The sequence below is a fragment of the Thamnophis elegans genome, chromosome 2, assembly GCF_009769535.1.
Source record: "Thamnophis elegans isolate rThaEle1 chromosome 2, rThaEle1.pri, whole genome shotgun sequence".
Lineage (NCBI taxonomy): Eukaryota > Metazoa > Chordata > Lepidosauria > Squamata > Colubridae > Thamnophis > Thamnophis elegans.
This window is the reverse complement of record NC_045542.1, coordinates 162724647-162739431: the sequence shown is the minus strand read 5'-3', so window position 1 is coordinate 162739431 and position 14785 is coordinate 162724647. Positions and strand designations below refer to the sequence as shown.

At 41.4% G+C, this 14785-nt stretch overlaps 1 protein-coding gene across 1 annotated transcript; it reads left to right on the top strand.

Annotated features, from left to right (window-relative positions):
* Positions 1-375: 375 nt before the first annotated feature.
* On the top strand, positions 376-14308 carry LOC116502635 (zinc finger protein 737-like). Its single transcript, XM_032208504.1, is given in 8 exon segments — positions 376-484; positions 6016-6614; positions 8117-8231; positions 8328-8377; positions 9865-9994; positions 11876-12782; positions 12784-13680; positions 13682-14308. Coding segments are annotated over 7 exon segments (2700 nt in total). The 5' UTR covers positions 376-484; positions 6016-6194; the 3' UTR covers positions 13863-14308.
* The last annotated feature ends 477 nt before the right edge of the window (positions 14309-14785 follow it).

The following is a 14785-nucleotide window of genomic DNA, read 5'->3' as shown; positions in this document are numbered from 1 at the left end:
ATGTTACATTCTCGTGTTCTGCTGCTTTTGAAAGATATATAAGAACTGTCTTTTCTATAAGTTGTCGTTCAGATGTCAAATGGCTGTCTTGCCTTAACTTGCTCTGAACCATTGATACCAATAAAGCAACTTCTTTTAATTCCGATATCTGAGTCCCTTAATTTCCTGCAACAAAACTGTATGATAAAATTGATACATTTCAAAGAAACAGTCAGAGGGAACTGAGCATGCGTTGCTCTGTTCCACTAACAAGGGGGGGTACGAGCGCATGCGTTCTAAGAGGCTGGAAGCGCGTCTGCCCTTTCTTTCCCTCCCACCCCACCGCTGTGAGTGAGAGGCGGGGCCTTCGCGGGACGCCCAGAGGCTGCTGGGAAACGTAGGCAGAGACGCGGATCCCGGTGTGACTCCCGAGTTCCGTGAGCGGCGGTGCAAAGGGGTCCCGAGCTGGACGGTTGTGTGGACAGGGGCCAAGTTTTCCTCCGGGGTAGGAGTCCCATGTTCCCCTGCCGCTCTTTCCTATGGAGGGGCCAGGCAGCTGCGGGGGAAAGCCCCCCCCCATTTCCTTTGGAGCCTAAGCGCGCAGGGAGGGGGAGGCAGGCTGAACCCTCCTCCTGCTGGCTCTAGGTCCAAGCACGGGGGCTCGTGTGCGAGGACTGGAACAGGGGTGCTGCTTCCCAGCCTTTTCCCCACGACCTGCGGGAAGGGGCTCTTCCCGTAGCGAAAGGAGGGAAATGTTGCAGGGACGGAGGTGCAGCATTCGCACTGTGTGCCCCAATGAGAGTGATGCTTCTCAATCTTCTTTAAAGCCTGGAAGTTGACCAGGGTGGTGCTATTGGGAAGAATAGAATAGAATAAGAAATAGAAATAATAGAAATAGAATAGATTAGAATGAAATAGGAATAGAATAGAAATAGAATTAGAATAGAATGAAATAGGAATAGAAATAGAATTAGAATAGAATGAAATAGGAATAGAATAGAAATAGAATAAGAATTGAATAGAATAGCATGAAATAGGAATAGAATAGAACAGAATAGATGGAATGGGATATGAATAGAATAGAATTCTTTATTGGCCAAGTGTGATTGGACACACAAAGGATTTATCTTTGGTGCAAATGCTCTTAGTGTACATAGAAAGACAAGAAACATTCATCAAGAACCATAAGGTACAGCATTTAATGATAGTCATAAGGGACAAATAAGCAATCAGGAAACAATATCAATATCAAATGAAAATCCATCTGGGTTCAGTTCCAAGCTGGGAGAAATAATGCTGGAAACAACACGGGGGCAGATTGGAAAGATGGTTTGAACCACAGGAAGAAAGCTGCAGTTCTGGGTCAGCTGAACAATTAGCTAGGTGAGTGCCAAGATGCAGCCCCTGAAATACTGCTGGGGGTAGAGTGGGGGTTGTGCAATGCCTGAAATGCCCTTAGGAAATTGTGCAATGTTGTGAGCTTTCTGCCTTCTTCTAAAGCCGTGTTTCTCAACCTTGGCAACTTGAAGATGTCAGTCCAGACATCTTCAAGTTGCTAAGGTTGAGAAACACTGTTCTAAAGGGATTAATCTGATTATGACCTACAGTAGTGACCAAAATTGTAAAAACCTTTTGGGGGGAAAAGTGTATTTTTGAGGTTTGATGGACTCTTTGCAACAGAATACCTTATGCCACCAGACTTGAAATTTGGGGCTTAGACTTCGCGTCTTCGATCTGACCTAAGTGTAGTACATAAAATTATCTGCTACAATGTCCTACCTGTCCATGATACTTCCGCTTCAATCACAACAACACAGGAGGACACAATAGATACAAACTTATGGTAAACCGCTCCAAACTTGTTTGCAGAAAATACAACTTCAGTAGCAGAGTGATCAATGCCTGGAATGCACTACCTGTGGTTTCTTCCCTGAAACCCCAAAACTTTAACCTTAGACTGTCCACTGTGGACATCACCCCATTCCTAAGAGGTCTTTAAAGGGCATGCATAAGCCCACCAGCATGCCTACAATCCCTGTCCTAATATTTCCTTGTATTTGTATCCATTTCATGTATTCATAATCATGTTTATACTTATATCTGTTATCTAATTCATGCTTGATGAAATAGCAATAGCAGTAGACTTATATACCGCTTCATAGGCCTTTCAGGCCTCTCTAAGCGGTTTACAGAGAGTCAGCATATTGCCCCCAACAATCTGGGTCCTCATTTTACCCACCTCGGAAGGATGGAAGGCTGAGTCAACCCTGAGCCGGTGAGATTTGAACCGCTGACCTGCTGATCTAGCAGTAGCCTGCAGTGCTGCATTTAACCACTGCGCCACCTTGGCTCATAAACATAAAAAATAATAACCACCTTTTTTGGAGTAGTACCATAAAATTATATAGATAATGGAAAGATAATTTAATCAAGAATGTAATGCAATAACGTTTATGAAGGATTTGCTATTAGAATAGCAGTTATAAAGAAGAAAAGTGAAATAGGTAGAAAAAATGAGATATACAAAAATTATCACCATGTCAGTTAATACTTAGTTGGGTAACCTTTAGTATCAATTATGTCTTTCTAAAGAGTCTTTTAGTTCTGTAGCTGTTACAATGTGAAACCAAGATTGAATGATTGCTTCTATTAACTGTGTTTTATTGCTGGGTCACTTCTGACATAACTTCATAGATTGCAGATAATTGAATAAACTTTGTTGCATTATATTCTTTTTTTAAAAAAAATTTTTGAATAAACATAGACAAACACAACACACAAAATCATCTTCCACTACACATTATAGAAAGTGTATTATCATTATCAATCATTTATTTGACTATATCCATTATCATAACATTTTTTAACCTAATACTCAAAGTTTAACTAAGTTTAACTTAATTTTTTATTAGCTTTCATACATAACAAAATTTCTAAGCTTCCTTTCATAGTCACCATTTGCTGTTTATATCAAATTACCTCTTATCAAACCAATACATATGTATACATTGTTATCATTGTCAATTATTTATTTAACCATATCCATTATCACTTCATTTTTTACATAATGCTCTAAATTTAACTAGTTTTTGTTATAAGCTTACATATATCAACCTGTATCTTTCCAGTAATAATGCAGTCTTATGTCTTTTGCCATTTGTGGAATTAATCTTCTGCTTATTTCCTTGATAAAATTTGTGTGGACTTCTCTTCGCAGCTCATTGTTTGTTGCATCTCTTATATAATTTGACTCAGCCTTCCATCCTTCCGAGGTGGGTGAAATGAGGACCCAGGCTGTGGGGGCGATATGCTGACTCTGTAAACCGCTTAGAGAGGGCTGAAAGCCCTATGAAGTGGTATATAAGTCTTAACTGCTATTGCTATAATCTCGATACCCTCGAACTGCTTCTTTAATCAGCTTATCTTTATCAGCTTATCAGTGGTGCTTCTGACAAGATTTCTCTCTTTAAATCCATCAATTCTTCTCTCTTTTCTTCTTCTGTGCCTTGCCATCTGGGGTAGAGTTCCTGTCCATCTAGCTCCCCTTTCCATCTTCCACTCCTTCCACTTCCAACCACATTCAGTTCACCGTAAATGTCAACAATTATCTTATCTTTATGCTCATTTTTCCCTTCGATTTTTAGGACTCCAGCCTCCACTTTTTCCATTTGATAAACATCTTCAAATTTTCCATCATATTTTGCTGTTATACGCTCTATGTTTTCCAGTCTCTTCTCAATTTTCTCTGATACTTCTAGTAATTTTTGAATTTCAAACATTATCTTTTGCAATGTTAAGATTTCTTTTTGATGTTGTGCCATTCTTCCAACTCGTAAACACTGCCACTAGCTTTCAAGCTGCAAGGCCTCGCACGTCGTGTTGTCGCGACATCAACTCCTCCTTATTGCATTACATTCTTGATTAAATTATCTTTCCATTGAATGTATAATTTTATGATACTACTCCAAGAAAAGGTGGTGTTATTAGCCATCAAACTTCAAAAACACACACACACCCGCAAAAAGTTTCCACAATTTTGGCCACTACTGCATATGGTGGTTTAGTGGTTTAGTGGTTTATTAGCATTTGTAGGCCGCCCTTTTCCCTGAGGGGACTCAGGGCGGCTCACAGAAAACCAGGGAAAGGGGAATACAATATTAAGACAACAACATATAATAAAAATAGTAAGCAACATTCATTCATCATTCGGGCGGGGGTCACGTCTTGTGCTTCTTAATCCAATCACCTTGCAGCTGAAGTTCTTTTCTTTTGTAGGTAGTCTGTCCCCATCTTTCTTAATGGGCACAAAATATCTGCTGGGGGCTATTAGGAAAGACTTGAGTCTGCTTTCTGCCTTGAAGAGTGTTTGAAGGAAAATCCATCTGGTTCAGTTCAAAGCTGGGAGAAAGATGCTGGAAACAACATGGAGTCTGATTGGAAAGATGGTTTATTGAATAGAATCACAAAGACAGTTCTGTCTTTGCAGTTCTGGGTCAGCTGAACAAAATGGCTGAATGAGTGGATGGATCTTTATAGGTTTCTGTGACTTTGAAGTTTGAACTGTTTTGAGGGTGGGGTAATGAAGGAGCTTTTGTTCTGAAAGGGTGTTGGGTAATTCATATTGTGGCTAATGGATTTAGTCCTGTGTTGGATCTTGGGTGAGGGTCTGCTTTCTAATCCTACCATTCTGCCTTTGCTAGCTGTCAAACTTTGCTGCAAGGGGGTTTCAAAATAACCTGTCTTGAATGGATTGCCAAATCTGCATTTCTAAAAGTTGGCCTCCTCAGTTTCTGCATTGGGGGCAGGAAGACTGGTGTAGATTTCTGCCTCCCTTAATATTTTTTTCCCATTTCTCCTTCAGGGAAAAATAATATTCCGCCTTTTTTAATATTTCCCAAAATGTTTCATCATTCTGAAATGTGAGGGGTGGGCGGGCGGTAGGGTTTCCAACAAGAGCATGTTTCTACATTTCTCCTTTAGGGGAAATATTCTATTCTGCCACTTTAATATTCCCAAAAATATTTCATTTTTCCCACACTGCTTCCCACACTGCTTCCCAGCCTTTCTCCACGACCGCGAAGGGGCTGTGCCAGCATAAAAGAAGGGAGGTGTTGCAGGGACGGATATACAAGTGGGGCTGAGATGCAGCATTGGGCCTCCTCCAAATTCCATCCGCAGTCAGTGCCGACTGGCGACTACGCGGAGGAGAGCCTTCTCAGTAGCAGCTCCGACCCTTTGGAACGATCTCCCCATGGAGATTCATACCCTCACCACCGTCCAGACCTTCCGCACAGCCCTTAAGATCTGGCTATCCCGTCAGGCCTGGGGATAAGATCCCAATTCGCCCCGCCCGAATGCTGAATGAATGTTGTGTTTTACTATTTTATTTTATTCACAAATTTTATGTTTTGTCTTGCACTCCCTCCCACGAGTTGTAAGCCGCCCTAAGTCCCCTCAGGGAAAAGGGCGGCCTATAAATGCCAAATAAAACTCTAAAAAAAAAAACTCTAAAAAATTTGCACTGTGTGCCCGATGGGGCCAGTGTTTCTTAAAATGCTTTAAAGCCTTGAAGTTGAAGTCCACAAGTCTTAATTCAAGGATGAATGTTGTTTATTAGTTAAGTCCACGACCTTCTTATTCTTTTGTCAGTTTGTTACATAAATTCAAATCCAGAAAGCACACAGCTGGATTCATTAACTTCTTTACATACATAAGAATAGATGAATAAATGTACAATACTAACAGGTGATTCTTTCAAGTAAACACAAGGCAGGAGAGTTACAGGCAAACAGAAGCAGTTAGTTTCATATCAGCAGACAAGCCCAGACAAACTGCTAGTTTACTTCTCAGACTGCTTAAGTTTCAATTCTTAACTAAGCCACACACAGACTCCAAGCTTAAATTTTCTGCTTCAATACTCTGCACAGACTCAGATCTGTTTAAGCTCTCATTGGCTGACTAAGTTGGCTGACCTTATTCCCATGTCTCTCCCAGTCATGCATATTTTAACATAATTTATTTTCTTTTCCATCCAAGATGCCGAAACTAGAGTCATCTCGACAAACTCCCAAACAACAAAAAGTTAACTTTTGGGTGAAGAGACCTGGATAACCTTTGTTGTCAACCTTACAGCTACCAGAATAGCCCTAGGAATTGAAAGGTGTCTACAAGATTCATCAGATCTATTTGGAATTTCTTTAAAGGACGGGCAAAGGATGCAGGAACGACCATTAGCAATTGAAAAAACTGGAAAAGGTGCCTCGGCTGTTCAGTCAGGCAGCTGTGGCAAAATCTGGGCAAGATCTGGGCAGAATATCCTGGAGAAAAAAATCTTCATCCATTCAGAGATTCAGCCCTGGAACTTTAGAAACATCCAATACCAGGAGGCTGAAGGTCCCCGAGGACTTTGCAGCCGACTCTACAACTTTTATAGTCAATGGCTGGGGTTAGAAAAGCACACTAAAACCCAAATGTTGGACCTGGTTGTTCTGGAGCAGCTGCTGGCTCTTCTGCCCCTGACAATGAAGAGCTGGGTGCGGGAGTGTGGAGCAGAGACCAGCTGCCAAGTGGTGGCCCTGGTGGAAGGCTTCCTCCTGAGTCAGGAAGAGGAGCAGAAGGAGCAAGTCCAATTGCAGGTGAGAGACCTTCATCTAGGAGGTCCAGAAGGGAATAAAGAATATTTTTGAATTCTTCATCCCTCCCGTCAGTGGTGGGTTGCAGGAGGTACGCCCCAGTACAGGAGTACCAGAGCCTGCCCGGACCAGCAGATACCATTCTGGTATGGTGCTCTGGAGGGCCCACCCACCCACCCGAGCTCCTTACCTGTCTTTTAAGGCTTCTGCACACACACATGGCACGTACAGCGCCTGCGCGATACTCCACCGAACAGCTGGAAGTCACTTCCGGGTTGCTCATAGAGTTATTATTTTGCCCTCCGGAGCCTTCAGGGAAGCCTCCAGAAGGCTCCGGAGAGCTAAAACCGCCCCTACGGGCAAACCGGAAGTCCATTCCTGAACTTCTGGTTTGCCTGTAGTGATGGTTTTTCACACTCTGGAGTCTTCAGGAAAGCTCCTGAAACCTCCGGAGGGCCTCGGGGGGGGGGGGGATGGGAAGAGGGCTGTTTTCCCTATAAAGCCTCTGGAGCCTGGGGACGGTGAAAAAAGCATGCCAAAAATGGGGGGAGTGCTGGTCATGCGCACTGGGGTCGTGCGCATAGCATTATGGGTGTTGCACACCTGCGCATGACCCCCCTGCACTCCCCCCGCTTTTGGTACACGAGCCACAAAATGTTCACCATCACTGATCTGGGGTGTTAACTATTCTTACCAGTTTAATATCATCCGCAAATTTGGTAACTTCCCCTTCTATTCCCTTATCTAAGTTGTTTATGAAGATATTGAAGAATACTAGCCCTAAGACGGAACCTTATGGTGCCCCACTACTTACTTCCCTCCATGTGACTGACTTAACAATTGCAAAGATTCATTTTAACAAGCGTGAGTAGAAAGATTCTAAGCTCACTTAACAAATGTCTCAACATAAATTTTAGTGTCAATTGTGGTCATAAATCAATGACAATCTGTGGGACTGACTGTTCCTTTCTTATCTTTCAGGCCCATGATAACGAACCTATGATATGCGTGCCACAGCTGGTACACGGAGCAATTTGTTATGGCATGCGAGGTGTTGCCCTGTCACCTCCAGCGTGCATGCGCCCGCTGGCCAGTTGACTTCGGCCTTCATTTTCAGCCGTTTTTCGCCCTCTGGAGACTTCAGGAGGCTTCCCTGAAGTCTCTGGAGGAAGAAAAACAGTCCTACCCAGAAGTTTGGAAACACTCTGGAGCCTGGGGAGGGCGAAAAATGGGTCCATCGCGTGCCAAAAGCAGAGGGAGGAAGGGGGTTGTGTGCACATGCCGGGGGGCGGTCACGGCATAGAATTATGAGGGTGGGCACACCCGCGCACAACCCCCCTGCAATCCCTCCATTTTTGGCACGCGATGGCAAAAAAGTTAGCCATCACTGTTCTAGGCTCATTGATAGATATTGGGACATTGAAGTTGTTTTTAGAGAACAAGAATCCACCTCATGTTGTGTGATGTCTTATTTATTTTTCTTTTCTCCTGCCTCCCATTTCAAGTCTTTCACTCTGCAGACCAGAGATCCCGTGAGAAGGAGGAATGCATCAAATCCCCCCCAGGAGCTGTTTTCCAGGAGGATCTATCAGGAATCCACAAGTCAGGACATCTCAGATGGTAGAGGTTCCAATGGTCTTACCTTATCTATCTATTCTCTTCTAGTAGAATGCCTCCTGCTATTTTATCCATTTAAAAATTCTGTCTCCCTCACAGGGAAGAATAGAATGAATTTGACTCCTTTTTATGGTGGTGCTGAAAGACTGGTAAGAGAGGGATAATAATAATAAAAAAATCACAATGTTAACATTTGCTGAATAGCAGTAGCGCTTAGACTTATATACCGCTTCATAGTGCTTTATAACCCTCTCTAAGCGGTTTACAGAGTCCCAAAAAATTTGTGTCCTTATTTTACTGACCCTGGAAGGATGGAAGCTGAGTCAACATTGAGCCAGTGAGATTTGAAGTGCCAAATTGCTGACAGCTGGCAGTCAGCAGAAGTAGCCTGCAGTAGCCTGCAGTACTGTAACCACTGCTCCATTGTTCTTTTTAATAGAAAGGTGATCCTGTTAGTAATTCTTTGACATTGAATTGTAGAAAACTATTCAATAATAACTAAAAGAATCACACTGGTACATTACAGTTTTCAAAAGGCCTTGTTTATAGCCAGCGATAAGAAAAATAATGGCACCAGGTTAAAAGAGGAAGCAGAATGTCTAATACTCTGATTTGTGCCTGGAATTTGGTGCCAAATAATCCTGCTTCGGAAAGGATGAAAAATGCTCTTTCCAAACAGGTTTCTCTTCTTCAGCCTTTGGGGTTGGAATACAAGGAGTGGATTTCTTGTAAACTAAGGAGCAGTAGAAACAGGGTTTGTGTTTCTTTCTCAATTGATGACACCCATGTAACTCCCTGAGTGCCTCCCAAACAACTTTAATGAAGGTTTTGAGCATGGGTTATTTGCTCTGGAGACACCACAAGCCTTTTACTTCCAGTGATGGAGTGCCCACGATTTCTGAAGGCAAGCTATTCTACTGCCTAATTGGCCTTACTGTTAGGAAGTTTCAGTACTGCCTAAGTCAGCTGCACCCAGTGAATGGAATTGAGCTAACTACGCCCACCTGGCGGCGGTGAGTCATCAGTCTTAGACGCAACTGGCCATTTGAGGGCAATGATAATGCTCATGCCACCCTGACTGAAATTTGAGTTTGACACCCCTGACTTAAGTGCAGTGGTGGGATTCATTTTTTTTTACTACCGGTTCTGTGGGTGTGGCTTGTCATGGCATGGCTTGGTGAGCATAGCTTGGTGGGCGTGGCAGGGGAAGGATACTGCATAATCTCCATTCCCTCCCCACTCCAGGGGGAAGTTCCTGCAAAATCCCCATTCCTTCCCGATCAGTCAGAGGTGGTATTTACCAGTTCTCAGAACTGCTCAGAATTTCCGCTACTGGTTCTCCAGAACTGGTGAGAACCTGCTGAATACCACCTCTGTTTAAGTGGTAAAAAGGACCCCCCCCCCCCCCCAATGCCCCTCTCCTGCATTTTCTTCTGCAGCAAACACTGGGTGGAATGGAGTAACTGACAGATGTCCAAGGCCCATACCAGTTTATTCTCCAGATGCTGATGGATGGGAATAGATAGACGAAAAGTGGGATTGTTCCACCAAATGGCTTGAAATGTAGATCTCTGCTTGGAATCACTTAAAGTCTTGAAAATCCTCCTGATTTTTGTTCTGTTTTCTTCTCATTCAGGAAGGTCTTATGTCCTTTAAGGAGGTGGCTGTGTACTTCTCCGAAGAGGAGTGGTCTCAGCTGAAAGTTGACCAAAAAACACTGTATTGGGAAGTCATGCTGGAAAATCATAGGAACGTGACCTCTTTGGGTAAGAATATGCCAGAATTTTTTTACTAAATACCACAAATTTGGAAGAGGAAATAAAGAAGATAGAGTAATGTGATTAATGAATAAGAAAAAAAGTATAATGAAATTAAAAAGAGGGAAAAGACAAAGTAATAAAAAAGTTATGTCCCCCCTCTTTCTAGTTTTACATTATTATTTTATCCTTTGCATAATTTATTCTTTCTAATCTTCAAAGACAAGTGTGATCACAAGTTTGTTTCGACTTTTTTTCAGCCTGAAGTCCATCTGGGGCTTCCAATCACTAATAAATATTGATATTATCCTCTGCCTAATCGGAGTCAATTTAGTCATCATGGAGAATTCTTTCATCTTCCTCAACCATTCTAGTTATTGTAGAGTCCTTCCGTTTCTTTGTGTATAATAGTGTCATTATGGTTATCATACTCAGAAACAATCTTCTGTTGATTAGTGCCAACATAAACTGTTCTGATTTCAATTGGATATTAATCTTTAAAGTTCTTTGTAGCTCTAAATCCAAACTTTTTAGCTTTTTTACAAGGCCACCAAAGCATGACAAAATTACCCTTGGACTTGTCTGCATTTCCATCATAAGTTTGAGGTACATTTATACCAGTGGTGAAATTAAAAATTTTTAATTTTTAAATTAAAAAATTTCACTAGCAGTTCTGTGGGCGTGGCTTGGTGGGCATGACTTGGTGGGCATGGCTTGGTGGTCATGTGTCCGGATAGGCAAAAAGCAGGAACCTTAAAAAGAGCTCAAAACCAACTATCACACTTTATGCAAATATAACACAAAAGCTACACAACTGACACAATGCAAAAGCAGCTGGACTTTACAAAAAAAAGGTTCCTACCATTGTGCGGCACAGCTGATTGTCACAGCTGATCGCTGGAACCTTTTTTTAAAGCATCGTTTTACCACCTAGTAAAAAACTACCTAGTAAAAAGAGGCTTTAAAAAAGTTTTTTTAAAAGAAGTTCCGATGATCAGTTGTGCGGCAATCAGCTGTGCTGTGCCTTTGGAACTTTAAAAAAAAAACTTTTTAAAGCATTTTTTTACTATCAGTTAGGGCAAACTAGTAGCATTTTTACTACCGGTTCGGGCCAACCGGTTCAAACTAGTAGGATTTCACCCCTGATTTATACACTTTTGAATATTCTTCTGTTGATTTTCATATTCCTCTGTACGTTTAGAGGTTTTCGCAATTACATATTCATCTTTTCGACAAAATGAGATTCAAATTCTGTTTTAGGTTGTTGAATACTATAGTTCCCTTTATCTGCCTAGAATGTTTCTGATAATATGAAAACTACAGTATATTGTTTTTCCACTCTTGACTTAATTTGGTATTCCTGCAGCTCAAGTTCTAATTGTTCTTAACACGTTATCTGTTATCTTTCCTTGCTGCTTTTTTTCTGCTGAAAACCATTGGGATGTTTTGGGCACAGCCTGACTTTATATCTGTTTCATATTCCCAATGTGGCATTTTTAACAAGATGGTTTTAAAAATCTTATATTTATTGTACCACAAATATCCATGACATCCTGCATCTCTCATTCTAAAATTCTCTTATTTCTGAGCAACTCCCACTTGTTATCCAAATCCACAGCAGAATACAAAATTCAGTTACAACTTGGGAAACTGAATCTTCCCATTTCCTTTGAAACTTGGGAGAATTTGATATTTAATCCATAGTTTTTCCCTTACCATACAAACTTAGATGTATCTTCCAAAATTTTTATCAAGAAAGTCCAGATCAAATTCTTGAAGGATTTCTCTGCATCTAAGAAGTTTGGAGCAGTTAGTTCTTCATTACATTCAAACTTCCTATGCTTTGCTCCTTTTCCCTAAAGTGATTTTCATTTTTCTTTTCCTGTGAAGGTAATAACGGAGAAGAAGATGAAGATTCCAGGGAATTCTTCCAAAGGATCAGATGTGGATACAATAAAAAGAACCCTATAATTCTAATGGAAATAGAAAGTCATGAAAGAAACCAGTCAAATAATTGCAAACAGGAAAGTTCATCTTCTGTTCATGCAGCAACGAAAGCCTCTGTGGCCCAGGAAGGAAAAAGAAAAAACAAATATATTGGAAAATGTACAAAACTATTCATAAACAAATTAAATGCAGATAAATGTTATCAAGCCCAAACAAAAGGAGAAGATTATACATGTAAAGACAATGGAAAAACTCATAAATGGACCCGGTCTCTTCCTCATAAAAATGGGTCCCATACATCTCAAAAAAGAACCCACACAGGGGAGAAGCGACATAAATGCATGGAGTGTGGAAAGAGCTTTAGTAGGAACACTTACCTTACATGTCATAAGAGGATCCACACAGGGGAAAGGCCTTATAAGTGCATGGAGTGTGGAAAGAACTTTATTTATGGTACTTCTCTTACTTTGCATTCCCGGATCCATGCAACAGAGAAGCGATATAAATGCATGGAGTGTGGAAAGAGCTTTAATAGGAACAGTTCCCTTACAAGTCATAAGAGGATCCACATAGGGGAAAGGCCTTATAAATGCATGCAGTGTGGAAAGTCCTTTGTTCACAGAGCTAATCTTAGTTCACATATAAGAATCCACACAGGACAGAAGCTCTGTAAATGCATGGAGTGTGGAAAGAGCTTCAGCTCACTCAGAATACTTACTTTCCATAAAATGATCCACACAGGGGAAAGGCCATATAAATGCATGGAGTGCGGAAAGACTTTTATTCAGAAAAGTCAGTTTAATTTACATACAAGGATTCATATAGGAGAGATGCCTTATAAGTGCATGGAATGGAAAGAGTTTCTTATCTAGTAATTCTCTTACTTCCCATTATTGGATCCATACAGGGGAGAAGCCATATAAGTGCACAGAATGTGGAAAGAGCTTCTGTAAAAATTCTTCTCTTACTCTTCATAAACGAATCCACACAGGAGAGAAGCCCTATAAATGCATGGAATGTGGAAAGAGTTTCATTCAGAGTTCTTCTCTTACTCTTCATAAACGAATCCATACAGGAGAGAAGCCCTATAAATGCATGGAATGTGGAAAAAGCTTCCGTAGGAGCAGTGACCTTGGTTTCCATAAAAAGATTCACACAGGGGAGAAGCCCTACAAATGCCTGGAGTGTGGAAAGAGCTTTATAAAGAACTGTCAACTTATTTACCATACTAGGATCCATACAGGGGAGAAGCCCTACAAATGCACAGAGTGTGGGAAATGCTTTACTAGCTGTAGTCATCTTATTGCCCATAAAAAGACACACACAGGGGAGAAGCCTTATAAATGCATTAAGTGTGGGAAAAGGTTCCCTAACAGCAATGAACTTATTTTCCATAAAAAGATCCACACAGAAGGGAAGACACATATATGCCTAGAGTGTGGAAAGAGCTTTATTAAGAACTCTCAACTTATTTACCATAGTAGGATTCATACAGGGGAGAAGCCCTACAAATGCCTGGAGTGTGGAAAGAGCTTTATAAAGAACTGTCAACTTACTTACCATACTAGGATCCATAGAGGGGAGAAGCCCTACAAATGCACGGAGTGTGGAAAATGCTTTACTGGCTGTAGTAATCTCATTGCCCATAAAAAGACACACACACGAGAGAAGCCTTATAAATGCATTGAATGTGGAAAGAGTTTTTCTGCAAACAGTAAACTTAACACCCATAAAAGAATCCACACGGGAAAAGCCTTATAAACGTATGGTGTGTGGGATTCAGAACCGAAGATGCTCCTTGGCTAAGAACTATGCGAACTATCTTCAAGAAAAGTCCAGTTGCCTTTTGAAAAAAATACCTTTGACATTCCTTGACAAATCTAGAGGAGCAAAATGGGTTTTCATATATAAACAGAGAAAGAAGATATAGAAATAGATATATCAAGAAAAATAGAAATTTTTGCTAACCTGTGGGTAATAGGAAGAGACTAAAATTAGCAAGATGCAGTTAGCATTACATTTACAAATAGGAATTTAAGTGTGTCTAATAAGCATTATGTGGGAAAGACAAATGCTGTCTTTGTGTCTGTTTACCATAATCAGAAAAGCCCTAACAATTGGCAAAAAAAATTGAGAAGGATTTGGATGGGGAAGAAACTTCTGAGTTTCAGAGGCTTCTGCTGCATTGAAGCTGTTTAGTAACCCTGGATGAATCTCTCAAAATGGAGAGAAGGCACGAATTCAAGTTTTCTACCAGTTATTGCCCAACTTTTCATTACAGAAATGGAAATCAGACTGGGAGCCATACAAAATTAGACAATAATTGTACTTTTCTTTTTATTCATCTAGAGCAATAGCAATAGCAGTTAGACTTATATATCGCTTCATAGGGCTTTCAGCCCTCTCTAAGCGGTTTACAGAGTCAGCATATCGCCCCCACAGTCTGGGTCTTCATTTCACCCACCTCGGAAGGATGGAAGGATGAGTCAACCTTGAGCTGGTGAGATTAGAACTGCTGAACTGCAGATAACAGTCAGCTGAAGTGGCCTGCAGTACTGCACCCTAACCACTGCGCCACCTCGGCTCTATAAGCAGGGGTGTCAAACTCAAGGCCTGCGTGCTGCTTAGAACTAGTCCTCGGGGCCAGCCTGCAAATACCGAAGGATCCGCCCACGGTGCGTCTGCTTGCAAAAATGGGGCGGAGCCACACACACATCTGCACCTCATTATTGGCCGCCTGCAAAATCCTCACCCCATCCCAGAGCAACCACAATTCCCTTGCTAACTTGCTTTCCAGCTCCATTCTCCGGCATGCAGGCCAACAAAAAAAGACCACGGGACTATCATTTTAAA